Source organism: Hyla sarda, chromosome 3 (genome assembly GCF_029499605.1).
Source record: "Hyla sarda isolate aHylSar1 chromosome 3, aHylSar1.hap1, whole genome shotgun sequence".
Taxonomy (NCBI): domain Eukaryota; kingdom Metazoa; phylum Chordata; class Amphibia; order Anura; family Hylidae; genus Hyla; species Hyla sarda.
Genome location: NC_079191.1, coordinates 299,234,295 through 299,261,467, shown reverse-complemented (window position 1 = coordinate 299,261,467; position 27,173 = coordinate 299,234,295). Strand labels below are relative to the sequence as shown.

General features: G+C 41.8%; 1 protein-coding gene across 4 annotated transcripts in view; it reads left to right on the top strand.

The window, feature by feature from the left end:
* Positions 1–27,173, top strand: part of LYST (lysosomal trafficking regulator) — a 1,083,863-nt gene that overhangs the window by 939,325 nt on the left and 117,365 nt on the right. For all 4 annotated transcript variants that reach the window (XM_056566940.1, XM_056566939.1, XM_056566938.1 and 1 more), the window contains exon 46: positions 13,306–13,442. In XM_056566940.1, the coding sequence (XP_056422915.1) occupies positions 13,306–13,442 (137 nt within the window). The remainder of the gene's footprint in view (positions 1–13,305; positions 13,443–27,173) is intronic.

Genomic DNA, 27,173 nt, shown 5'->3' with positions numbered 1-27,173 from the left:
CCCACTATCTACCACAGCCTACGCAAAATAATGCTAAAGGAACATGCATTTAGGTACCTAAAATAAATAATCCTGCATGTAACATAAGATCACATAATGCAGGACCTAAAAATATCATAATATAGTACGTTATTATGACTATAAGGGGAACCATAGTTTACGGCTGCTGGTTGAATTCATCATACTGTCGCACATGTGCCAACCATGCGGTGGCTGGTAAAATTGGAGATTTTCCTAGTTATTGATGACGGAAAATATAGATTTCAATAACCCCTTAAGGACCAAGCGTTTTTCTGTTTTTGCACTTTAGTTTTTTCCTCCTTACCTTTTGAAAATCATAACCCTTTAAATTTTGCACCTAAAAAACCATATGAGGGCCTTTGGTTTGTTTTTTTACGCCACCAATTCTACTTTATAATGACATCAGTCATTTTACCCAAAAATCTACAGCGAAACAAGAAAAAAATCATTGTACGACAAAATTGAAAAAAACAAAACACCATTTTGTAAATTTTAGGGTCTTCCGTTAATGCGCAGTAAATCTTTCGGTAAAAATGACACTTTATCTTTATTCTATAGGTCCATACGAATAAATTAATATACTACTTATATAGGTTTGATTTTGTTGTACTTCTGGAAAAAATCATAACTACATGCACGAAAATTTATACAGTTAAATTGTCCTCTTCTGACCCCTATAACGGTTACATTTTTCCGCTTATGGGGCTGTATGAGGCGCCGTGATCTAAAGTTATCAGTACCATATTTGTTTTGATCTGAATTTTCATTGCTTTTTATACATTTTTTTATGGTATAAAAAGTGACCAAAAATACGCTATTTTGTACTTTCGAATTTTTTTGCGCATACGCTATTGACCATGCGGTTTAATTAATTGTATATTTTTAGAGTTCGGACATTTACACATGCAACGATACCACATATGTTCATTTTTATCATGTTTATATATATTTTTTCTATGGAATTTGGGAAAAGGGGGGTGATTTAAACTTTTGATAAGAAAGGTGTTAAGTTTTATTTTTTTTTACACTTCTAGTCCCCTTAGGGGACTTTATAAGGAATCAAATGATTCCTCCTAACAGAACAATGTGGTTCCATATAACCACATTGATCTGTGTGCTCTGTGCTCGATTGATAAAGACCGGTCCTGCCAGGCTTTATCATTCTCAGCGCAGGAGGCGGCATGGAAGGAGAGGTAAGCCCTCAGGCTACCTCAACAGTGAATCCACCCAACACCCCCCCAACCCCCGCACGATCGTGCTGTGGGGGGCCGTCCAGCCCACTGGACCACCAGGGACAGGATAAAGGCACCTTTACATGCCGCTGTCAGCTTTGACAGTGGCGACCTATAAAGGGTTAATAGCCTCCGCTATAGGAATCAGCTGGGGGTCAGCCAGTATGACGCAGGCTCGAGTCGGGAGCCCGCACCATACCCCGTTAACAGCACATGGACGAGTATACACGTCCATGGTCATTAATAGATTAAAGACAGTAGACGAACATTATGCTTCTTTACTACTTGAAATAGCAGTAAGGGTTAAACAAGAAACAGTTACAAAAAGAAGTTGAATTTTTAAATGAAGTGTCCAAATACAACCAATCAGTATTCAGCACAGTACATAGAAGTTGAGAACAGGTATACAAAGTCCTCTTTCTTTAATGCTGAAATAACAGGAAAAGATAACTTGAACGTGAAGAAGCTTTTGGTTCAGATTGATAATCTATATTTTCTATCATCATTGACTAGGAAAATCTCCAATTTTATTACAAGAGCAGGGACTTCACATTATGCATGTTCAAATGTTGCAATATGATAAACTGTATGAATGATAATTAAAACCATGGAAACATGAGGCTCAGGGTGAAAGTAGAAAGTCTTGAATGTTGAATGTAAATCACTTCCATTACCAATGCTGCTTAGAAACAAGCTTTTTCTACATTCTTCTGTCTGACAGGAAATTCAGCTGTTCCAGGTTTTCATGACTTTCGACCCCCTATTCAGGCTGTTATCAACAGCATCCCGGGGGCCGTGACGTGACAATTACCCAGAAAACCCCTGTGCTGCAGAGAGCTCCCTGTGCTCGGCCTTAGCCCCTCCCATCTGATGAATATTCACACTGTCCTCCCTCTGTTCTGCAGTGATTGGCTGAGCAGCACTGCCTATATGCCGGCTGATTCAGATCATAGCAGCCCCAGCAAACAGGCTGATTCTCTCCCCTCTCCTTGTTAATGTTTTTACACTGAGAACGGAGGAGAGGGGGGAGGGGAGGGAGCTGCCAGTGTAGAGCTGTCACACTGAGCACTGGGGAGAGAGGAGTGCAGGGCAGAGAAGGGGGGAGGTGATTGTGCCACTGTAAAGCTGTTTCACTGAGAGGAGGAGGGGGAGGGAGTGATTTTACAGTGTAAAACTGCAGCTTCAACTCCAGGGTCCCTCTCTCTGAGCACTGGGATTAGTTTGTTTCCTCGTGGCCACCCTGCTGTATAGGGCTATGATTGGAGCTCAGTGTTATGTGGCCACCCTGCTGTATAGGGCTATGATTGGAGCTCAGTGTTATGTGGGAGTGGCTAGCAGAGCTGTGGGAGTGACTAACATAAGTTAGGGGTGGTAACAAGCTCTCTGCTCAGGCAGCTGAGAGCAGGAAATGTGAGCAGTGCATGCAGGGAAATGTAGTCTTTGAGATCACAGGCATAGCCACCATAACCAGGAAGTAACTGGAATTTATGAGCTGAATAGCCGGTGAATGGGGGCCGGAAAAAAAATCACAAACATGTCAGAGAGGTGGTAGGTGAATATACTATGAAATGGCTAGGTATTTTTTTTTTCTTTGCTGCATGGGATATCTTCTTTAAGTTAAAGACTGTTTTGTTAAGTAGTCTAATGGTGAAAAATTCTATACAGTTAGCAACAGTTTAAAAAGTTATATAACTTTGTAATATACTCATATAACCCATCTGGAACGGAAAGTACCTTTTTCAGTGATTTTTCTCTAGACGGGAAGCGCTGCATAATCCAGAATCTCGACCTACACTTCTTCTACAGCCTGTGGTCAGCTAGTCATTCCTTTCCTCATAGTTCTCAATATGTGAGTGCTCACCAATCACAGCACTCACACATTGAACCAATCACAGCACTCCTGCTTGAGCCTGGTCACGTGGGTGCCCTGCTGTAAGCCAGGAGAAGTGTGAGGGGGAGAATGAGGACGTACACAGCCCCTCCCCTCCCAGCTCTGTTTACACAGGACCTAACTTATCATGGGGAGGTTTCAAGTGTGCATGGGGGGGGGGGGTCAGGGGGAGAGGGAGGACTTGTGTGAGGAGACATATTACACAGGCTGGGGATGTATAGACTGCAGGGGAATAAATATCATACTGGGGATGATTAATATGTGTGAGGGGGGGGGACTCCTGAATGACATGCTGGCAGTTGTAGTCCCTGTTATGTGTGTGTATGCTAGTGTTTCCAAACCAGTGTGCCTCCAGCTGTTGCAAAACTACAACTCCCAGCATGCCCTGACAGACTTTGGGCATGCTGGGAGTTGTAGATTTGCAACAGCTGGAGGCACACTGGTTGGGAAACACTGTTCTAGCCTATTCAGCATACACATCATGTTACACCAGTGTTTCCCAACCAGGGTGCCTCCAGATGTTGCAAAACTACTACTACCAGCATTCCCTGGTTGGAAAAACACTAGCATACACACACATAACAGGGACTACAACTCCCAGCATGTGTCATTCAGGAGTCACCCCCCCCCCCCCACACATAGAAATCATCCCAGTATGATATTTATTTCCTGTAGTCTATACACCACCAGCCCGTGCAGTGCAGTATGTCTCCTCACATATAGAAATCATCCCCAGCCCGTGCAGTGCAGTATGTCTCCTCACATATAGAAATCATCCCCAGCCCATGCAGTCTAATATGTCTCCTCACATATAGAAATCATCCCCAGCCCGTGCAGTGCAGTATGTCTCCTCACACATCTCCTGCTCAGTGCTTTCCCTGTGCAAACTTGAAACCTCCCCATGATAAGTAAGTTCCTGTGTAAACAGAGCAGGGGGGGGGGGAGGAGCTGTAAGCAATAAGAAGGTCAGAGATTTAGCACAGTAGGGTGTGATATGGACAGGCTTTGGGGGTGTACATTATGTTACAGACTTGAGAGGAAGTAATTTTTTTCAGAGTTAAGAGGATGATGGGAATTCTCCATAACCAGGAAGTGCTGCTATTTTCACAGTGGCATAACATACAAACAGGATGGGGCAGACATATAATGAAAAGTGGGGTGGCATCATGGAGTCAAGGTCTAACCTGTGGCAGGTACTTATTTTCAGATTTTTCACTATTGGATATCTCCTTTAAGCATCTGACTTCACAGAGATCTTCCTGATGGGGGGAAAAGCTGGATAAAATATTTTTTGAAGCTCTGTTTTGGTTACACCTAAATTACACCTTTAGGAGAAAATTGTCTTTGGGATATGTCTATGGCTTTAACTTCGGAGACTCTTTTAAAAGAAATTAGACATAATAAAATTGTTAGTTTAAAAGATAATAAACGTATTATCACCCCAAGATTCAATCTACCTTAAGACTATATTTAGGTCTCCCAAATTTGTTAACTTTTCATAATTTTTCAAATTAAAGGGTGTTTGCCAAACGATATAGCTTGAATGAGAGCATGGTAGAAAGATATTGCTGATCTGTATACATTGATGGTTCGGTATGCTTTGCCTGAATCGTATGAGGCGTGCATGTATGAATCCAAATTCTGTTGAGGTCCCCAAAGACACCAAATTTTCCAGGCTGATCCAGAAGCTGTTTTGGTGCCTGGAGCTCATGTGTCTGGAAGTAATTCTCTAGCTGACTGAAAAATGTCTGATTCAGGCATTGTTTGCCAGACCTGGCTACTAGAGAGAGGCTAGGTTCACACTACGGAATTTCCGCCTACAATTCAGTTTTGAAATTGCAGGCAGAAATTCCGCTTTCTAAAATGTATAGTGTAGTGAATGGGTTTCCGTTCACAAATTCACACTTTGGAATTTGTGAAGTGGAATTTGTGAATTGGAAATTCCCGCCTGAAGAATGGCGTTGCTCATTCCTCAGCCGGAAAAACTCGCGGAACACATTGCAGTCTTTTGGAGACTGCAGTGTCCTCGTGGTCCTAGCGCCGACTGATTTCAGTCGGTGCTGTCCGCACTCGGAATTTCCAGGCAGAAATTTTCTGCCCGGAGATTCCGTAGTGTGAACCTAGCCATAGATTCCCTGACAAAATTAAGGGATAAGGATTGCCCCGAGAGTCAGTCAGAATGGTTTGAGAAATTGGAATTACCCGTGGATAATCTATCGTCATTTCCAAAATTTGTGGAAACCACGATTGAGTCGGCCACCAGGGAGTTATCAGGACTAAAGTTGATTTTTGCATTTTGGCATGGTGTAGGACTCTCGGAATTAGTGTAAATGAAGGGAAAGCATGTATTGACCGATTGAGGGCCAAGTCTGTAATAGGGCGTCAGTCCCCAAAGCTTCTGGATCCGGACGCCAGCTGAAAAATTGTGGGACCTGGTGGTTCAACGGTTCAGTCTCCAATCACTGAAGTTGAGAAGATATCAGGAATTCCAATCCTCTATGGAATTGGATAGACCCAGAATATATTTAGCTTTGAGTGCAATTTGTCTGTCCAGACAAAAATGCCAGAAGTCTTTTGCAATATTGGCAAGAAGTTGCGATTTGGAACCTCCCAAGCAACTGACCTATTGCACTGCAGAAATATTGTCCATTCGCAATAGAAAAAAGCAATTCAATCTGGCATTGGCAAAGCTTTTCAAAGCAAAGGACCCTTCTAATAATTCTAGACAATTGATATGAAGGGTTGTCTCTTTTGTGGACCCTTTCCCACCTGTGGAAAGGGAGTTGCATCGAGCTCCCCAACCCAGACGACTGGCATCTGACTCCATAATTAAAGGGGTTATCCACCATAAGGTGATTTTAGTACGTACCTGCCAGACAGTGATGGACATGCTTAGGAAGGATCTGCACTTGTCTTGGGGCTAAATGGCTGTGTTGTGAGATTACCATAACGTTGTGGCTAGCTTTTTGTAAACTGGTATTTCCTGTTTGAGTTTTCTTTTTTGCCTTAAAATCCCATAATTCAATTTTCCTCCCTCCCACATGTCAGCCACCCCACCCATTGAAACATAAATGAGCTGCATCCATTCAAAAGACCTGTGGTTTTCAATCAGGGTGCCTACAGCTGTTGGATTAGTTGCAGATTGATCTCCCTCCACCCATTGAAGCAGACAGGCTCCCTGTCATCAGCTGACTAGTAAGGTGAGGTCTCGGCCACATTGCAACCTGGATAAAAATTCTGAGACAACAGTCATTTTGTATGCTGTTAAAAATATTGGGTGGAAAATCACATAAGAATTGTGAGAAAACCATCACACACAGGTACAGACACTATATTATGAACTACACTAACTTTACAGCCCCATTGCATAGTGAAATAAAAAAAAATCCTGGCATACCCTTTAACCCCTTAAGGACGGAGCCCATTTTCACCTCTAGGACGAAGCCCTTTTTTGCAAATCTGACCACTGTCACTTTAAACATTAATAACTCTGGAATGCTTTTAGTTATCATTCTGATTCTGAGTTTGTTTTTTCGTGACATATTCTACTTTAACATAGTGGTAAAATTTTATGGTAAATTGCATCCTCTCTTGGTGAAAAATCCCAAAATTTGATGAAAAAATTTTGCATTTTTCTAACTTTGAAGCTCTCTGCTTGTAAGGAAAATGGATATTCCAAATAATTTTTTTTGGGGATTCACATATACAATATGTCTACTTTATGTTTGCATCATAAAATTGACGAGTTTTTTCTTTTGGAAGACAGCAGAGGGCTTCAAAGTTCAGCAGCAATTTTCCAATTTTTCGCAAAATTTTCAAACTCGCAATTTTTCAGGGACCAGTTCAGGTTTGAAGTGGATTTGAAGGGTCTTCATATTAGAAATACCCCATAAATGACCCCATTGTAAAAACTGCACCCCCCAAAGTATTCAAAATGACATTCAGTAAATGTTTTAACCCTTTAGGTGTTTCACAGGAAAAGCAGCAAAGTGAAGGAGAAAATTCAAAATCTTCATTTTTTACACTCGCATGTTCTTGTAGACCCAATTTTTGAATTCTTACAAGGGGTAAAAGGAGAAAATTTATACTTATATTTGTAGCCCAATTTCTCTCGATTAAGCACACACCTCATATGTCTATGTAAAGTGTTCGGCGGGCGCAGTAGAGGGCTCAGAAGCGAAGGAGCGACAAGGGGATTTTAGAGAGTACGTTTTTCTGAAATGGTTTTTGGGGGGCATGTCGCATTTAGGAAGCCCCTATGGTGCCAGAACAGCAAAAAAAAACACATGGCATACCATTTTGGAAACTAGACCCCTTGAGGAACATAACAAGGAATAAAGTGAGCCTTAATACCCCACAGGTGTTTCACGACTTTTGCATATGTAAAAAAAAATTTTTTTTTTTCACAAAAATGTTAGTTTTCCCCCAAATTTCAAATTTTTTAAAGGGTTAATAGCAGAAAAGACCCCACAAAATTTGTAACCCCATCTCTTCTGAGTATGGAGGTACCCCATAAGTGGACCTGAAGTGCACTGCGGACGAACTACAATGCTCAGAAGAGGAGGAGTCATATTTGGCTTTTTGAGAGCAAATTTTGCTCGGGGGGCATGTCGCATTTAGGAAGCCCCTATGGTGCCAGGACAGCAAAATAACCCCCACATGGCATACCATTTTGGAAACTAGACCCCTTGAGGAACGTAACAAGGGGTACAGTGAGCATTTACCCCCCACTGGTGTCTGACAGATCTTTGGAACAGTGGGCTGTGCAAAATTTTTCATTTTCACGGACCACTGTTCCAAAGATCCGTCAGACACCTGTGGGGTGTAAATTCTCACTGCACCCCGTATTACATTCCGTGAGGGGTGTAGTTTCCAAAATGGGGTCACATGTGGGTGTTTTTTTTTTTTTTTTGCGTTTGTCAGAACCGCTGTAACAATCAGCCACCCCTGTGCAAATCACCTCAAATGTACATGGCGCACTCTCCCTTCTGGGCCTTGTTGTGCGCCCCCAGAGCACTTTGCGCCCACAAATGGGGTATCTCCGTACTCGGGAGAAATTGCGTTACAAATTTTGGGGGGTGTTTTTCCCTTTTACCTCTTGTGAAAATGAAAAGTATAGGGCAACACCAGCATGTTAGTGTAAAAATTATTTTTTTACACTAACATGCTGGTGTAGACCAAAACTGTTCCTTTCCATAAGGGGTAAAAGGAGAAAAAGCCCCCCAAAATTTGTTAGACAATTTCTCCCGAGTACGGCGATACCCCATATGTGACCCTATTCTGTTGCCTTGAAGTACGACAGGGCTCCAAAGTGAGAGCGCCATTCGCATTTGAGGCCTGAATTAGGGACTTGCATAGGGGTGGACATATAGGTATTCTATGCCAGTGATTCCCAAACAGGGTGCCTCCAGCTGTTGCTAAACTCCCAGCATGCTTGGACAGTCAATTGCTGTCCAGAAATGCTGGGAGTTTTTGTTTTGCAACAGCTGGAGGCTCCATCTTAGAAACACTGCCGTACAATACGTTTTTCATTTTTATTGGGGGATGGGGGGGTGGGGGGGGGCAGTGTACGTGTGTATATGTAGTGTTTTACTCTTTATTTTATGTTAGTGTAGTGTAGTGTTTTTAGGTTACATTCACACTGGAGGCAGATTACACTGAGTCTCCCGCTAGGAGTTTGAGCTGCGGCGAAAAATTTCCCGCAGCTCAAATTTGTAGCAGGCAACTCACTGTAATCTGCCGCCAGTGTGAATGTAGCCTGTACATTCACACGGGAGGGGGGTCAAAACTACAACTCCCAGCATGCACTGACAGACCATGCATGCCGGGAGTTGTAGTTTTGCAACAGCTGGAGGCACACTGGCTGGAAAACCTTGAGTTAGGTTCTATGACCTAACTCAGTATTTTCCAACCAGTGTTCCTCCAGCTGTTGCAAAACTACAACTCCCAGCATGTACTGATTGCAGAAGGGCATGCTGGGAGATGTAGTTATGCAATGGCTGGAGGCACGCAAGTACAACTCCCAGCATGCCAAGACAGCCTTATGCTGTTCCTGAATGCTGGGAGTTGTAGTTTTGCAAGATTTAGAGGGGTTCAGGTTGTAAATCAATGTCCAGTGGTCTCAAACCTGTGGCCCTCCAGATGTTGCAAAACTACAACGTGCAGCATGCCCAGACAGCAAACTGCTGTCTGGGCATGCTGAGAGTTGTAGTTTTGCAACATCTGGAGGGCTACAGTTTGAGACCACTTAGTGATCTACAACCTGAACCCCTCTAAATATAGCAAAACTACAAGTCCCAGCATGCCCACACAGCAAACAGCTGTCTGGGCATGCTGGGAGTTGTAGTTTTGCAACATCTGGAGGGCCACGGTTTAGAGACCACTGTAAACTGTGGCCCTCCGGATGTTGCTAGGCAACAACTCAATTAGCAGGATCGGGAAGTATTGCTGCTGCCGCCGCCGCACGTGGGGGAGGATCGCGAACGGGGATCCGGGATCCAGGTAGGGACCTTCGGCACCGACCTTCCCTGGACGGTTCCCCCGTTTTGCCCTGACACCGATAGGTGGGCAAAGCGGGGGAACCGAACTTTAACCCCCCGCTCGGCCGACCAATAGCAGGGATAGGAGGGGTGGCACCCCTGCCACCAAATTCCTATCCCTTTAGGGGTCACCCCCGATCCCTCAGATTTTTTGGGTCACCGGGTCACCAGTGACCCGTATGACCCGGAATCGCGCAGATCGCAGGTCTGAATTGACCTGCGATTTGCACGCATCGCGGTCATGGGGGGGTCTCAGGACCCCCCTCGGCGATGTGCCGGGATGCCTGCTGTTAGAGAACAGCAGTCATCCCGGCCCGATCACCGCTACCGGTGACGCGGCGCTCCCGGAACCCCGCAACGTACATATACGTCGCCGCGCGCCAAGTGACACTTCGCGGAGCCGTACATGTACGTCGCTCGTCGTGAAGGGGTTAAATCTGGAATTGGATTGAAAATGGCTTTCCCATTCCATTCTTGAATATGTTGTAACCACCATAACAGCTCTTCCTTGGTCTCTGGGGTAAGGCTAACTTTCTACTTGGGTTTTTTTCTGGCAGGTTTTGGAAAACTGCCACTGCAGTTTTTGAGCCAAAGTCAGAAGTGGATCCATAAGGGAGGAGAAGTATAAGTCCTTCCTTGATATATCCTATTCCTTTTGAATACACGTGTGGCTTTGGCTCAAAAACTGCAGTGACAGTTTTCCAAAAACTGCCAGAAAAAAAAACAAGAGGAAACTTAGCCTAAGGGTTATTTTGTCTTTTGGGCTTTTAATCTTTGAAAAGCTCTTTATTGTAGAGGGGCTTGGATGGAATCTGATAGAAGGCCTACTATACGAGCAATAGTACGAAGATATATCAGTTTTATTTGTTTAATACCGATCGGATTTCTTTCCAAATTGTTTTTAGTTTTCTTGAAGTGAGAGATAAAAGAGCATTCTGTGTATTGATTAGAAAACCTAGGAAATTCTAATTCTTTGGAAGGAATTAATACAGATTTCTCTAGATTGATCAGAAAGCCTAGATTCAACAGTAAAGTTAGGGTCCAGTGAATATGTGTAAGAATGAGATGCATTTATTAAGCCATTATAAGGATATTGTCCAAATAAATTATCAGTCGGACACCCCGAGATCTAACGCAGCCACTACTGGTTTGAGCAGTTTTGTAAAACACCATGGGGCTGAAGATAGGCTGAATGGCAAGCTTGTTAATTGCCATTTTTGATCCTTCCAGATGAACTGGAGGTAAGGTTGAGATAATTGGTGCATAGGCACCGTGAGGTAGGTTTCTTTTTTTAAATCAATATTTGAATCTAGAATAACGGGGGGTAGATTTATCTGAAGTCAGAAAATCATCATTTCCTTCCTGTATATCCTCATATATAGACAAATCTGAGTCAGAGCAGACCGTGTCCTCATTAGAGGATTTCTGTATTGTATCAATGTTGTACTGCTGCCATTATGGTTTATACATGCGCAAGGCTATGATGTATTTTACCAGCTGCTGTATAGTTTGCACATGTGCTACAGTATGATGTATTCTACCAGACGCCGTAGACTTTGGTTTTCTTTGGGTAGTTACCCTTATATTCGCAATAACTTAGATATTGTTAAATTTTTTTGATAACGAAGATTGATATTTTATGTCCTACATTATGTGGCCTAATGTTACATGTGGGATTATTTACTTGGGGTACCTAAATGTATTATCCTTTAACATTATTTTATGTAGGCTATGGTAGATAGTGGGGCATCTTCTATGGTACTTATATTTATATTGTTATTTATGCCAATATAATTTATCATTGTGTGCTTTGTGCATTCCCCGTCTGCTGTTTTAAAAAAAAATTTTTTGCAAGCAATGCATGCACAATACTATACAGTAATCCCCTAACCTATGATGGCCCCGACATACGATAATTTCAACACACGATGGCCCCTCAGAGGCCGTCGCATGTTGAAGGCAGCATCAATATGTGATGCTTTTGTATGTCAGGGCCATCGCATAAATGGATATCTGACAGTGCAGACTGCTTCAGTTGCTGCCGGATAGCCATTTAATGTGCCCCGTGTGCTCCGGTGAGTGTCACTCACCTGTCCCCGAGGTTCCGAACCGTCTCTTCAGGCTTCGCTGCATGGCAGTCGCTCTACTTCGTCGTCATCGCGTCATCCAATAGGAGCGGCATGCACAGCGACTTGATGACGGCGATGGAGAGCAACGATCCAGGGCAGCGTTGACACGTGAGTATAACTTTCTATATTATTATTGCACGGATTCCTCAACATATGATGGATTCAAGTAACGATGATTCATTTGGAACGAATTACCGTCATATGTTGAGGAATCACTGTATATGTTACAACCAAGTTATCTACTATGGGGCAAACGATGATAATATCTTTTTTTTTTTTGTGGTTCTTGTGGTTTTTCCTCTGCTATTCCAACTGAATGTATTGGTATTTTCTATATACATATAAGTCTACCCAGTTCATCTTTATACATTTGCTGTTGCAGCAGCAGGCTATGCAGCAATGCAGCTTTGTAGGATACCATATTTGGAACCTCCATGTATTTATCTTGTTTATCCATTCATTGGTCATGTGATAGGGTGCATTAGTGGTTACTCTCCATCTAGTTCGGACCAGGATTTGTAGCGCTGGCATAATTGCAATGTTAGCAATTACTCTCCATCTGGTCCGGATCAGGTTTTGTGGCGTGGTGTAGTGCGCTCTGACGCTGGAGAGTGTCATCATTGCATCCTTTCTGGGTCTCACTACTGGTGATCATGCCATGCTGAACTGTGGGTATAAATTGGGCCCTATGCTAATAATTATTTGCCATGACTAAGAGCTGTAGCCAGCTGGAAATGTGTCGGCATTTCACACCATTTTTTTAACTTTGTTTTCTGTGGTATCCACAAGTTTTTTATCATGCTATAATTAAAATTGATGTTTTAACCTATTGGAATCCTTGGAGGAGCTGGAGGCACACCTTGCTCTTTAGTCTAATGTATTCCCGGGATATTACCCGCTCTCTGTCTTCCCTGCTCTCCTGGATACAACCTCCAGACACTGCTAACCTGAAACATAGGTGAGTTGATTTACAATCCATGTCTCTGTTGTGATACATGAACGGCTCTTTCATAGCATAGATTCTTAAAGGGGGCTTGTTGACCACTGCTCCACAAAGTTGTCAACACTACTTCATGCACAAGCACAATCAGACGCATATCTTTTTTTTATGTGGCTGATTTTGCTAAATTATAAAGAAGCGTAATGTTGCAGGAGGGCACTCCCTCTGGTGATTTACTAATAAGGTGTTATGTGTGAAGGGGTACTCTTCTTTTTTAATAAATAATATTCTGCTCGGGCCGAGGGGTTGAAGAAAGGCATACTTACTTAGCCTTGGTCCTCCTAAGCTCCTGTTCAAATCTGTCTATTCCCCCCGATCTTCTCTCCTCTTTCTGCTTCTGATATGAGCGCTTGGACAGGACTTGCCAGTTAAGCCAGCCAGTTTAATGAATACAAATCACTTTTTTTTCCTTTCTAAAGAGAATAATCATGCTTTATATTACTTTCCCTTATATGACTAAGCATGACAGAGTATAAATGTTTTTGTTTTTTAGGTGTTCGAAGTATGCACAGCACTGATATTCAATGGTCTGCAATACTAAGTTGGGGGTATCCTGATAATATTCTGCGACTGAAAAGCAAACAGAGTGAGCCCCCTGTAAATTTCATTCAGTGTTCTAAGTTGCATCAGGTAAAAAATTATTTTTTATTCTTATTTTTTAATTCTTTTATTCTTTATAAGGTGAACTCTACCACTCTTAAATTAATTTTTTTTTGTTATTTCGCGGTGTTTCATATGGGATAAATCTCCAAATCCTTGGGCCTCTTAAAGTCTCTTACATTTTTCATGGCATATAACATTTATGCTAATGTTAACTAGCGGAACACTCATTACTAACAGCTGATTGTAGCTGAAAAAACATGAGTATTGTTTGCTACATGGGTTACAGAGCTTTTATAAGTCTAACAGGTCTACCTCACCAGTAACTTTCCCAGAGGGAATGAGTGCCAGCTTTCTTGGCCTCTGGTCAAGGACATTGCTGTAACAGCATTGTTAAAATCAACCAGAAGCAGAAGGGGGGCATTAATAGCTTGCCTCATAAATTGGAAAACATATTGCAAGACCATCCCACATTAGAGCGGAAGGACATATACTACAGCATTTATGCACAAAATGTTGGGAAATCTAGTCATCAGGCAAAAATATTTTCCATTTTGTGACATTCAAATGACTGATCAACATGCTAGTCCCCCCCTAAGATGGTCAGCGTGATAGCCCTGTCCTACCCATAATTTACATCTGCACTGTCTTGTGAGGTATACAGTTCATTTTTTTGGAGGCAACTGTAGCAAATACTGCTCTGGCATCTCTCAGACCATGAGAGAGAAATGTGATGTAACTAGCCATTCCCTTCAAACTTTGTGTGTGGATCAGGTAGAGAGTACTGTGTACATACAGATGACAGGGATAGACAGGGTTCCTGCTTTTATGTCGGGACATCAAATGTAATGGTATGCCTTTTTAACCCATTCATTCTTCCCACCTCGTCCGAATCTGTAGAACAGTTAGGGCCCCCATCCAATTTACCTAATGTTAGGAGCTAGAGGGGAGATTTATCAAAACCTGTGCTGACAGAAAGTTGCCTAGTTGCCCATAGCAACCAATCAGATTACTTCTTTCTTTTTGCAGAGACCTTTTAAAAATGAAAAGTAGCAATCTAACTGGTTGCCATGGGCAACTAGACAACCTTTCATCTGCACAGTTTTTGACAAATTCCCAAAAACAAGAGTGTGTGGTCCTCTAAGTAGCTCCCAGGAAATATTGAGAAATAGATAATAGTGACTTGCCCTAATTTCACTAAAATGGTACAAAATATTATTTTTTTTATGACTAGATAAAATGCTATCAAGACCAACCACAGGGCCCTTACGGCTGCCGTGCGAACAACACAATAAAACGTAAGATAAAAGGTGATATCAAATATTATATATATATATATATATATATATATACACACAGACACATACAAGGAAGGCGACTGCAGCACACCGGTGTATTCAAAGCAAAGAGGTAGCTTTATTCCATAAATACAGGTACAACATTTCTGTGGTCTCACACCACCATTTTCAAGCCAAAGTAACGACACCCTGGGTCTTAAGGACCCATGACGTAGCGGTATGTCATGGGGAATTCAGTGGTCTCAAACTGTAGCCCTCCAGATGTTGCTAGGAAACTCACCGGCTTCCGTAGGATCCTGGGAGGCAGCCGCACGTCATCGCCGCCAGCCGATCTCCACCATCGATCGTCGCCTCTGCTGTCACCGTATGGGTAAGTGGACTTCGCCGCCGGTCCTCCTCAGTTTCCCCGTTCTACCCCACCTGGGGCATGCTGAGATTAGTAGTTTTGCAACAGCTGGAGGGCTACAGTTTGGAGTTCACTGTGCAGTGGTCTCTAAACTGTAGCCCTCCATAAGTTGCAAAACTGCAAATCCCAGCATGCCCAAACAGCAAACAGCTGTCTCACCATGCTGGGAGTTGTAGTTGCGTACCTCCAGCTGTTGCATAACTACATCTCCCAGCTTGCCCTTCGGCGATCAGTACATGCTGGGAGTTGTAGTTTTGCAACAGCTGGAGGTACACTGGTTGGAAAATACTGAGTTAGGTATACAGAACCTAACTGAAGGTTTTCCAACCAGTGTGACTCCAGCTGTTGCAAAACTACAACTCCCAGCATGCACGGTCTGTCAGTGCATGCTGGGAGTTGTAGCTTTGAAACAGCTGGAGATTTGTACAGGGTACATTCACACGGGCGAGTTTACAGTAAGTTTCCTGCTTGAAATTTTTTGCCGCAGCGCAAACTCCTAGCAGGAAACTCACCGTAAACCCCTGCCAGTGCGAACGTTCCCCAAAAAACACTACACTACACTAACACATAATAAAGGGTAAAACACTAGATATACACCCCCTTACACTGTCCCCCCGATAAAAATGAAAAATGTATTGTACGGTAGTGTTTCCAAAACGGAGCCTCCAGCTGTTGCAAAATAACAACTCCCAGCATTTCCGGACAGCCACTGACTGTCCAGGCATGGTGGAGTTTAGCAACAGCTGGAGACACCCTGTTTGGGAATCACTGGCGTAGAATACCCCTATGTCCACCCCTATGCAATCCCTAATTTGGTCCTCAAATGCACATGGCGCTCTCTCACTTCGGAGCCCTGTCGTATTTCAAGGAAACAGTTTAGGGACACACATGGGGTATTTCCGTACTCGGGGCGAAATTGCACTACAAATTTTGAGGGGTGTTTTCTCCTTTTACCCCTTATGTGAAGGAAAAGTTGGGGGCTACACCAGCCTGTTAATGTGTAAAAAAAAAAAAAAAAAAATTTTGCACTAATATGCTAGTGTTGCCCCATACTTTTTATTTTCACAAGCGGTAAGTGCTCTGCGGGTGCACTACAATGCTCAGAAGAGAAGGAGCGACATTGGGCTTTTGAAGAGAAAATTTGTCCGGAATTGAAGGCCACGTGTGTTTACAAAGCCCCCATAGTGCCAGAACAATGGACCCCCCCTCACATGTGACCCCATTTTGAAAACTACAGCCTTCACGTAATGTAATAAGCGGTACAGTGAGCATTTACACCCCATAGGTGTCTGAAAGATTTTTGGTACAGTGGTCCATGAAAATGAAAAATTTTATTTTTTATTTGCACAGCCCCCTGTTCCAAAGATCTGTCAAACGCCAGTGGGGTGTAAATACTCACTGCACCCCGTATTAAATCCTGTGAGGGGTGAAGTTTCCAAAATTGGGTCACATGTGGGGGGTCAACTGTTCTGGCACCATGGGGGGCTTTGTAAATGCACATTGCCCCTGACTTCCATTCCAAACAAATTCACTCTCCAAAAGCTCAATGGCGCTCCTTCTCTTCTGAGCATTGTAGGGGCGCCAGCAGAGCACCTGACGTCCACACATGGGGTATTTCCATACTCAGGAGAAAAAGACCCCCAAAATTTGTAACTCAATTTCTTCTATTACCCCTGGAAAAACCAGCATTTTAGTGAAATTTTTTTTTTTTCCTTTACACATCCAAATTTAACAAAAAGTCGTAAAACAACTGTGAGGTGTTAAGGCTCACTGCACCCCTTGTTACGTTCCTTGAGGGGTGTAGTTTACAAAATATTATGCCATGTGAGTTGTGTTTTGCTGTGCTGGCACCATAAGGGCTTCCTAAATGCGACATGCCCACCAAAAACCATTTCAGCTAAATTTGCTTTCCAAGCCAAATGTGACTCCTTCTCTTCTGAGCATTGTAGTTCGCCCGCAGAGCATTTTACGTCCTAACATGGGGTATTTCCATACTGAGAAGAGATGGGGTTACAAATTGGGGGGCATTTTCTCCCATTACCTTTTGTAAAAATTGCTAATTTGGGAAAACTGCACTTTAGTGAAAAAATTAACTTTTTTTCATTTACACATCCGACTTAAACGAAAAGTCATCAAACACCTGTGGGGTGTTAAGGCTCATTGGACCCCTTGTTACGTGCCTTGAGGGGTGTAGTTTCCAAAATGGTATGCCATGTGGGGGGGGGGGTCTGCTGTTCTGGCACCGTAGGGGCTTCCTAAATGTGATATGCCCCCCAAAAAACATTTAATCAAAATTCACTCTCCAAAATTCTATTGTTGCTCCTTCCCTTCTGAGCCCTCTACTGAACCCGCCGAAAACTTGACATACACATATGAGGTATTTCCTTACTTGAGAGAAATTGGGTTACAACTTTTGGGGGACTTTTTCTCCTATTACCCCTTGCAAAAATTCTAAAACTGGGTCTACAAGAACATGCGAGTGTAAAAAATGAAGATTTTGAATTTTCACCTTAACTTTGCTGCTATTCCTGTGAAACACCTAAAGGGTTAACACCCTTACTGCATGTCATTTTGAATACTTTAATGGGGTCATTTGTGTGGTATTTCTAATATGAAGGCCCTTCAAATCCACTTCAAATCTGAACTGGCCCCTGAAAAATTCTGATTTAGAAAATTTTGAGAAAAATTGGAAAATTGCTGCTGAACTTTGAAGCCCTCTGATGTCTTCCAAAAGTAAAAACATGTCAACTTTATGATGCCAACATAAAGTAGACATATTGTATATGTGAATCAATATATAATTTATTTTGAATGTCTATTTTCCTTACAAGCAGAGAGCCTCAAAGTTAAAAAAACACAAAATTTTTTATTTTTTCATGAAATTTTTGAATTTTTCACCAAGTAATGATGCAAGTATCGACAAAAATTTACCACTAACATAAAGTAGAATATGTCACGAAAAAACAGTCTTGGAATCAGAATGAAAGGTAATCTTGGACTCAGAATGAAAGGTAAAAGCATCCCAGAGTTATTAATGCTTAAAGTGACAGTGGTCAGATGTGCAAAAAATGGCCAGGTCCTACACTGAAAATTGTCTGGGTCCTTAAGGGGTTAAATATACACAGTTATGTGACTATTTTATTTGCATACATCATACAATTATTAGATATAAACAAAGTATAAAATACAGAATCGTGAAGGTAAATTACTAGTAAGGGGCACCACATGTGTGCCCAAGGTGCGGACATTAAGTGCAAAAGGTGTATAAAAAAGGTTAAAAACATATATAATATCATACAGGCATATAAGGGCTCACAGCTGCAGATATTGCATGTGACTAATTATATAGAGGATGGGGGCGATGGCAGTCCGAACTTACCCAACAGTGCATGTAAACAAAGCAGCATGGAGCTGCATGTCCAAATCATGCCTGGCACTGGTGCTTCCGCAGTGAATGTGCTGTGCCAATAGCATAATAGAAGTAGTAGATACGTAAGAAATTACATGTCCCGGGACTGACGTATCTGGCTTACGCATGCCCCGCACTGTCTGGAGTGCAACGTGACTATCGAACTACAATTGTACTGTGTCCCAGCACTGGGACACAGATGGGAGCCGGATCCGTGCCTGAACCAACGACTGTCAGTGACCACAGAAATCCAGGGATCCAAGGGCATTTGGGCCCACTGGAAGAATATAAATTTTTCCCCACATCCAAAGATCATACACTCTATGAGGATCCTGATGCAAGCAAATTTATTTTTGTAAAAAACACATATAGATATATGTAATATTTAACAAAAATATATGGACATGTCCCACCATTGGCTCAAAACACCACAGCAGATTTGTATATAGATATAGATCTCATAACCCAAAATAGTATTTCAGCACTCTGATAAAAACACTGGCTAGTACCTAAGAATTCAACTGTCCAACAGTTCCACATATAGGTTCAAATAATCAGTATATTTGCATGACATAATATATGCATCAATTTAGGCTATATGCATTCCTGTATAAAAGAAAATGGCCCCATATACAGTGGGGCAAACAAGGATTTAGTCAGCCACCAATTGTGCAGGTTCTCCCACTTTAAAAGATGAGAAGCCTGTCATTTTCATCATAGGTATACCTCAACTACAGTCATGGTCGTAAATGTTGGCATTCCTGAAATTTTTCAAGAAAATGAAGTATTTCTCGCAGAAAAGGATTGCAGTAAAACATGTTTTGCTATACACGTTTATTCCCTTTGTGTTTTGGAACTAAACCAAAAAATGAAGGAAAAGAAGCAAATTGGACATAATGTCACACCAAACTCCAAAAATGGGCTGGACAAAATTACTGGCACCCTTAACTTAATATTTGGTTGCACAACCTTTGGAAAAAATTACTGAAATCAGTCACTTCCTATAACCATCAATCTTCTTACACCTCTCAGCCGGAATGTTGGGCCACTCTGCCTTTACAAACTGCTTCAGATCTCTCTTATTGGAAAGCTGCCATTTCCCAACAGGAATTTTAAGATCTCTAGACAGGTGTTCAATGGAACTTAGATCTGGACTCATTGCTGGCCACTTCAGAACTCTTCAGTGCTTTGTTGCTATCCATTTCTGGGTGATTTTTGACGTTTGTGGGGTCATTGTCCTGATGGAAGACCCAAGATCTCGGACGCAAACACAGCTTTCTGACACTGGGCTGTACAGTGCAACCCAAAATCCGTTGGTAATCCTCAGATTTCATGATGCTTTGCACACATTCAAGGCACCCAGTGCCAGAAGCAGCAAAACAACCCCAAAACATCATTAAACCTCCACCATATTTTACTGTAGGTACTGTGTTCTTTTGTTTTTAGGGCTAATTTTTGGTAAACAGTAGAATGATGTGCTTTATCAAAAAGCTCTATCTTGGTCTCATCTGTCCATTTTCACAGAAGGATTTTGGGTTACTCAAATTCATTTTGGCAAAATGTAGTCTAGCTTTTTATGTCTCTGTGTCAGCAGTGGGGTCCTCCTGGGTCTCCTGCCATAGCGTTTCATTTCATTTAAATGTCGACGGATAGTTCGCACTGACATTGATGCTCCCTGAGCCTGCAAGACAGCTTGAATATCTTTGGAACTTGTTTGGGGCTGCTTATTCACCATCCGAACTATCCTGCGTTGACACCTTTTTTCAATTTTTCTCTTCCAACCATGCCCAGGGAGATTAGCTACAGTGCCATGGGTTGCAAACTTCTTGATAATGTTGTGCACTGTGGACAAAGGCAAATCTAGATCTCTGGAGATGGACTTGTGACCTTGAGATTATTGATATTTTTCCATGATTTTGGTTCTCAAGTCCTCAGACCGTTCTCTTCTCCACTTTCTTTTGTCCATGCCTAGTGTTGCGCACACAGACACACAATGCAAATACTAAGTGAACTTCTCTCCTTTTTATCTGCTTTCAGGTGGCATTTTTTATATTGCCCACACCTGTTACTTGCCCCAGGTGAGTTTAAAGGAGCATCACATGCTGGAAACAATCTTATTTTTCCATAATTTTGAAAGGGGGGCCAATCATTTTGTCCAGCCCATTTTTGTAGTTTGGAGTGACATTGTCTAATTTGCTTTTTTTTTTTTCTCCCTTTCTTGGTTTAGTTCCAATACACACAAAGGGAATAAACATGTGTATAGCAAAATGTGTTACTGCAATCCTTTTCTGAGAAAAATACTTTACTTTCTTGAAATATTTCAGGGATGCCAACATTTATGGTCATGACTGTATGAGAGCGAAATAATGAGAAAAAAAAATCCATAAAATCACATTGTCTGATTTTTAAAGAATTTATTTGTAAATCATGTTGGAAAATAAAGTATTTGGCCACCTACAAACAAGCAAGATTTCTGTCTCTCACAGACCTGTAACTTCTTTAACCCCTTAACGACCAAGGACGTATATTTTTATGTCCTTTGCCGGCTCCCGCGTCACAACGCGTCGGTCCCGGCATGTATCTGATGCCGGGGCTAATAGCGCGCAGCAGCGATCGTGGTGCCGCACGCTATTAACCCTTTAGACGCGGCGTCCAAAGTTGAACGCCGCGTTTAAACCGAAAGTAAAACCATCCCGGCTGCTCAGCGGTGCTGATCGGGACCACCGCAGTGAAAATGCGGTGTCCCGATCAGCTGGGACACGAGCGGAGGTCCTCTTACCTGCCTCTGGCGTGTCCCCTCAGCGATTGATTGCTCCAAGCCTGAGATTCAGGCTTGAGCAATCGACTGCCGATAACCCTGTATATAACAGCTATGGCTTTGCAGGGATCAGGGTAAAAGATCAGTGTGTGCAGTGTTATAGGTCCCTATGGGACCTATAACACAGCAAAAAAAAAAAAAGTTAATAAATGTGATTTAACCCTTTCCTTAATAAAAGTTCAAATCACCCCCCTTTTCCTTTAAAAAAACATGCAAATAAAAATAAATATAAACATATGTGGTATCGCCGCGTGCGTAAATGTCCGAACTATAAAAATATATAATTAATTAAACTGCACGGTCAATGGCTCAACAGTTCAAAATAACGTATTTTTGGTCGATTTTTATATCATGAAAAAATGAATAAAAAGCGATCAAAAAGTCCGATCAATACAAAAATGTTACCGCTAAAAACTTCAGTTCATGGCGCAAAAAATGAGCCCTCATACCGCCCCATATGTGGAAAAATAAAAAAGTTATAGGGGTCAGAAGATGCCAATTTTAAACGTATACATTTTTCTGCATGTAGTTATGATTTTTCACATACGACAAAATCAAACCTAAAAGTAGGGTATAATTTTAACCATATGGACCTACAGAATAAAGATAAGGTGTCATTTTTACCGAAAAATGTACTGCGTAGAAACGGAAGCCCCCAAAAGTTACAAAATGGTGTTTTTTCTTCAATTCCGTCGCACAATGTTTCTTTTTTCCGTTTCACTGTAGATTTTTCTGTAAAATGACTGATGTCACTGCAAAGTAGACTTGGTGGTGCAAAAAATAAGCCATCATATGGATTTTTAGGTGCAAAATTGAAAGGGTTATGATTTTTAAAAGGTGAGGAGGAAAAATGAAAGTGCAAAAACGGAAAAACCCGTGGTCCTTAAGGGGTTAAGGCACCTTTTTGAACTTGTTAACAGTATAAAAAAACACCTGTCCACAATCTCAAACAGTCACACTCCAAACTCCACTATGGCAAAGACCAAAGAGTTGACGAAGAACACCAGAAACAAAATTGTAGACCTGCACAACGCTGGGAAGACTGAATCTGCCAGCAGCTTGGTGTGAAGAAATCAAATGTGGGAGCTATTATTAGAAAATAGAGAAGATAAAGAAAAAACAGGGATATGTGCCCCTAGTGAAGGATGTTAGAAGAGATGAAGACAGGTAAATTGTTACACTCACACTCCGAACTGGACCCTTCGTCTGGCAAAGTGCATCAAATTATTAGAAAATGGAAGACATACAAGACCACTGATAATCTCCATCTATCTTGGACTCCATGCAAGATCTCACCCTGTGGTGTCAAAATGATCACATGAACGGTGAGCAAATATCCCAGAACCACACGGGAGGACCTAGTGAATGACCTGCAGAGAGCTGGGACCAAAGTAACAAAGGCTACCATCAGTAACATACTATGCTGCCATTGACTCAAATCATGCAGTGCCAGATGTGTCCCCCTGCTTAAGCCAGTACATATGAAGTTTGCTCGAGAGCATTTGGATGATCCAGAAGAGGATTGGGAAAATGTCATACTGTATAGTCAGATGAAACCAAAGTAGAACTTTTTGGTAAAAACTCAACTTGTTGTCTTTGGAGGCAAAAGAATGCTGAGTTACATCCAGAGAACACCATGCCTACTGTGAAGCTTGGGGGCGGAAACATCATGCTTTGGGGCTGTTTTTCAGCAAAGGAACCAGGACGACTGATACGTGTAAAGGAAAGAATGAATGGAGCCATGTATCATGAGATATTGAGTGAAAACCTCCTTCCATCAGCACGGCATTCAAGATGAAACGTGGCTGGGTCTTTCAGTATGACATTGATCGCAAACACACCGCCCGGGCAATGAAGTAGCGGCTTTGTAAGAAGCAGTTCAAGGTCCTGGAGTAGCCTAGCCAGTCTCTAGATCTCAACCCCATAGAAAACCTTTGCAGGGAGTTGAAAGTAAATGTTGCCCAACAACAGCCCCAAAACATCACTTGTCTAGAGGAGATCTGCATGGAGGAATGGGCCAAAATTCCAGCAACAGTGTGTGAAAACCTTGTAAAGACTTACAGAAAACGTTTATATAACAAAGTATTGAGATGAACTTTGGTTATTGGCCAAATACTTATTTTCCACCGCAGTTTGCAAAACATTTCTTTAAAAATCAGACTGTCATTTTATAGATGTTTTTTTCTCATTCTGTCTCTCATAGTTGAGGTATCCCTATGATGAAAATTACAGACCTCTCTCATCTTTTTAAGTGGGAGAACTTAGAGCACAATTGGTGGCTGCTGTAAAAGAAATGATACAAGGTTCTATGAAGGACCGTTCCCGTATTGAATGTTCCTATGGAGATAAAACTCAATTCTATATTAATCCCTATGGGTCGTCCTGCTGGTGTTGCGTCCTTGCAAAAAGATCTTGCGGTGCTGTGCACCTCTAATCAGTCAGATGATTTCACTCTAGCAATTACCCACTTCAGTTCTGCATATTGTACACAGCCGCTAGTAGCTGGCTGGCCAGCAACACGGCTTAACCTGGGGAGGGAGAAGACTATTAGGTGCAGGCTTTCACCTGTTAGTTGGAAGGAACGGCGACCTCCTCTTGCTTAACAGAATGCGCGATCCTCTCAATGATCTGATATATCGGCACCGCAATAGTTGGTGTTTAGGCTGCATAGGCCATAGTGCCAATTGTAAAGTGATGCCAGTAGGCCAAAGGCATTTCAGCAGCACAACTTCTTTCTTTAGTGGCTTAGATGTCTAATGAGGGTTATTCCGCTATATATATCACTTGAAATTAGGGAAATCTAAATAACCCGGACTGGAACACTCACAGTGAAGGGTTAAATCCTTGGATGGGTTGACTTCTAACAAATGTATAAACCCCTGATCGATACATATGCAAGAAATTGTAAATTAAACTGTAAAATAAATAGAACCACATTGTCTGTAGTCATCTAAGGTGGAGAAGGGCGGATTAGGATCCTGGTATAAAATACACTATAATTCCGATAGATGTCTTAAATATGCAAAATGAATCTGCTTAAACTGAACACATAATGGGATCTCTTCAGAGATAGAATTGATAGAATCTGCCCTGGAATAGACCTAAAATTGGGCTATATGAATAATCAAAAATTATATTTAGTGAATAATGTAAATTATTAAAATAGGTGATTTCATCTACTTCAGGGATACAGATAAATTAACATTCTGATAGTCTAAAAAAACAAATATAGGTAGTAAATTTTTTTTTTAAAGATTGTACTAAATGAGTATGTGAAGTGAAAATGGGGGGAGAGGAAGGGGCGGTGTGGGAACGGTGTATGAAAAATATGAAAACAGTGCATGTGAAGAAATAGAAGACAAGAAACCAAAGAGTTCTCCTGCATTAAAGACTACCTGTCACTAAACAAAACTTTTGATTTCAACAGAGTGGGGGGAGCGGGGTTCGGGGTAGCGCCGCGGCCCATACAAAACTATTGATTTCAACAGAGGGGGGAGAGAGCAGGGTTCAGGGTAGCGCCACGGCACTAACAAAGTTATTGTTTTCAACACAGGGTGCCTCCAGTTGTTTCACCGCTACAACTCCCAGCATGCCTTAACAGCCAGTAGATGTCAGGGCAAGCTGGGAGTTGTAGTGGTGAAACAGCTGGAGGCACCACCCTGTATAGGGGAACTAACGGCGGAAGTGTCTGCCCCAGCAGGCATCAATGACGTCGCGCCTGCTGGGGAAGTCTGCCTGATAGTGAGCACACTGCCTGGCAGACAATAAGCCATTTTTAATATAGTAAAAAAAAAATTAAAAAATAAATGCAGGGAGGGGGTTAGGGATAGATGGGCAATAGGCAGGGACAGAAAAAAAGGATGGTGGGAGCTACCCTTTAACTAAAGGACTTGGGAGTATCTTTCAATGGGAGGGAAATATACCATACTCTAACACTATAAAACACATAGCAAATAAATCAGTGCAACCACAGTAATGTGAACTTTTAGCTGTACATCATTTGTCTGATCCTGTCTTATGTATATCTTTTATTAATGTAAGATACTCGATATATGAAAAAAATAGAACCACAAAAAATAGCGCAGCAATGTGCCGTAAATGTTGTTCTTAATAGAAAGAGCGAAATGTGAAAAACTTGCTCACCTTAAGATGTTATGCACTGGGCACAACACCATATAGTGCTTGTATCCCGGTAAGACGGGAATCGCTGGGTTTAGGAGGTGCAGCTCACACCGTGGCGTCCTGTTGATCCAGGACGTCTGAAGGATGCAATTAATAAAGTTCCCCAGGACACTGGTTCTCAGGAGAAAAAAGAAGGTGTCCAGAAGCGCTCTCTCCTCTGCGTCAGCTCACAGGTTAAGGATTCAGATGGTGGTCATAGGAAGAAGTAGCCAGGCTCGGTGGAGTTAGTTAATAGTTGGGTTTTATTGATAGAAATCACAGCTAACTCATTTCGAGGGGTGGGACCCCCTCTTCGTCAGATCCAATGACCTTTGTCCCGGGGAACCTGACAAATTTTATTAATGTAAGGACATGTAGAGGGAGAATGGCCACATAGACCACATATTCAATAAATTGCTTAAAGTGGGGGCTCTTTTTTTATTTTTTTATTTTTTTTAATCAACAGATTTGTAAATTACCGTACTTCTATTGAAAAATCCTAATTCTAGCAGTATGCTACAGAGGAAGTTCTTTTTAAATGTATTTTCTGTCTGACCACAGTGCTTTCTGCTGACACCTCTGTCCATGTCAGGAACTGTCCAGAGCAGAATAGGTTTGCTATGCATTTACTCCTACTCTGGACAGTTCCTGTTACAGACAGCAGAGAGCACACTGGTCAGACAGAAAAGAACTACTCAACTTCCTCTGTAGTATACAGTAGCTGATAAGTACTGGAAGGATTATGAATTTTTTATTAGGTAATTTACAAATCTGTTTATCTGGAGCCAGTTGATATGAATTTTTTTTTTTTTTTTTTACCGAAATACCCCTTTAAGGCAGACATTTAGCAATCAGATGTACAAGACTGTTATTCTCACATCAGAAAATCATATAGAGATGGATCAGACTGATGTCTGTGTAACAATCTTGGATCTTGACTTGCACGCAGCTACTTCTTATGTTTATCAAATCACCTCATCATGTTCAGTACTGTGTCTAAAGCCAAATTCTGTTATAAACTGCATACAGGGAGAAAGGATACTGTGTCACTTGTCCTTGGCATTAGTAGATATATTTCTTCTGCTGCATTAGTGAGAAAGTTACTATTGATGTTGTGTTTTACTTGGCCCTGAGGAAGGCTATACCTATACCACATACAGTTTGTTTTATGTGTTTTGGATAAGCTTGTATTTTTATTTATACTCTGTGTATGTGTGCTCCTTAATGGAGAGCATCTTACCCCCCAGTATGTAGTGTGACTGTTATGTTTAGTACCATTTGATTCATTTTTCTTGATACATTTCTTCAGTGCATTTTCTTATCTGTGTAGATGACATTTAGATGCACCTCTTTAGTCAATGGTTTACAGGGCTAGAGCCCTTAAATTGTGTGAAAGTGTCATACAAGTAAACACTGATTATAATTTTTACTTTCTTGCAGTTTTATACTTCTGACACCCTGCTTTAATTGTTGGTATCGGAATTAAGTCCCATACCACCAGTTCAACCCCATAAAACATGTGGCTTTTTATGAGGGATATGTGTTTGAGTGTGAATGACTATCACTATACTGTATGATGTTCTCTGACTGTCATTCAATTCGCACCTTGTAGCTGACAATCTTAGTGGATATATGAAAACACCTCATCAGGTACCACACACCGTCTCGC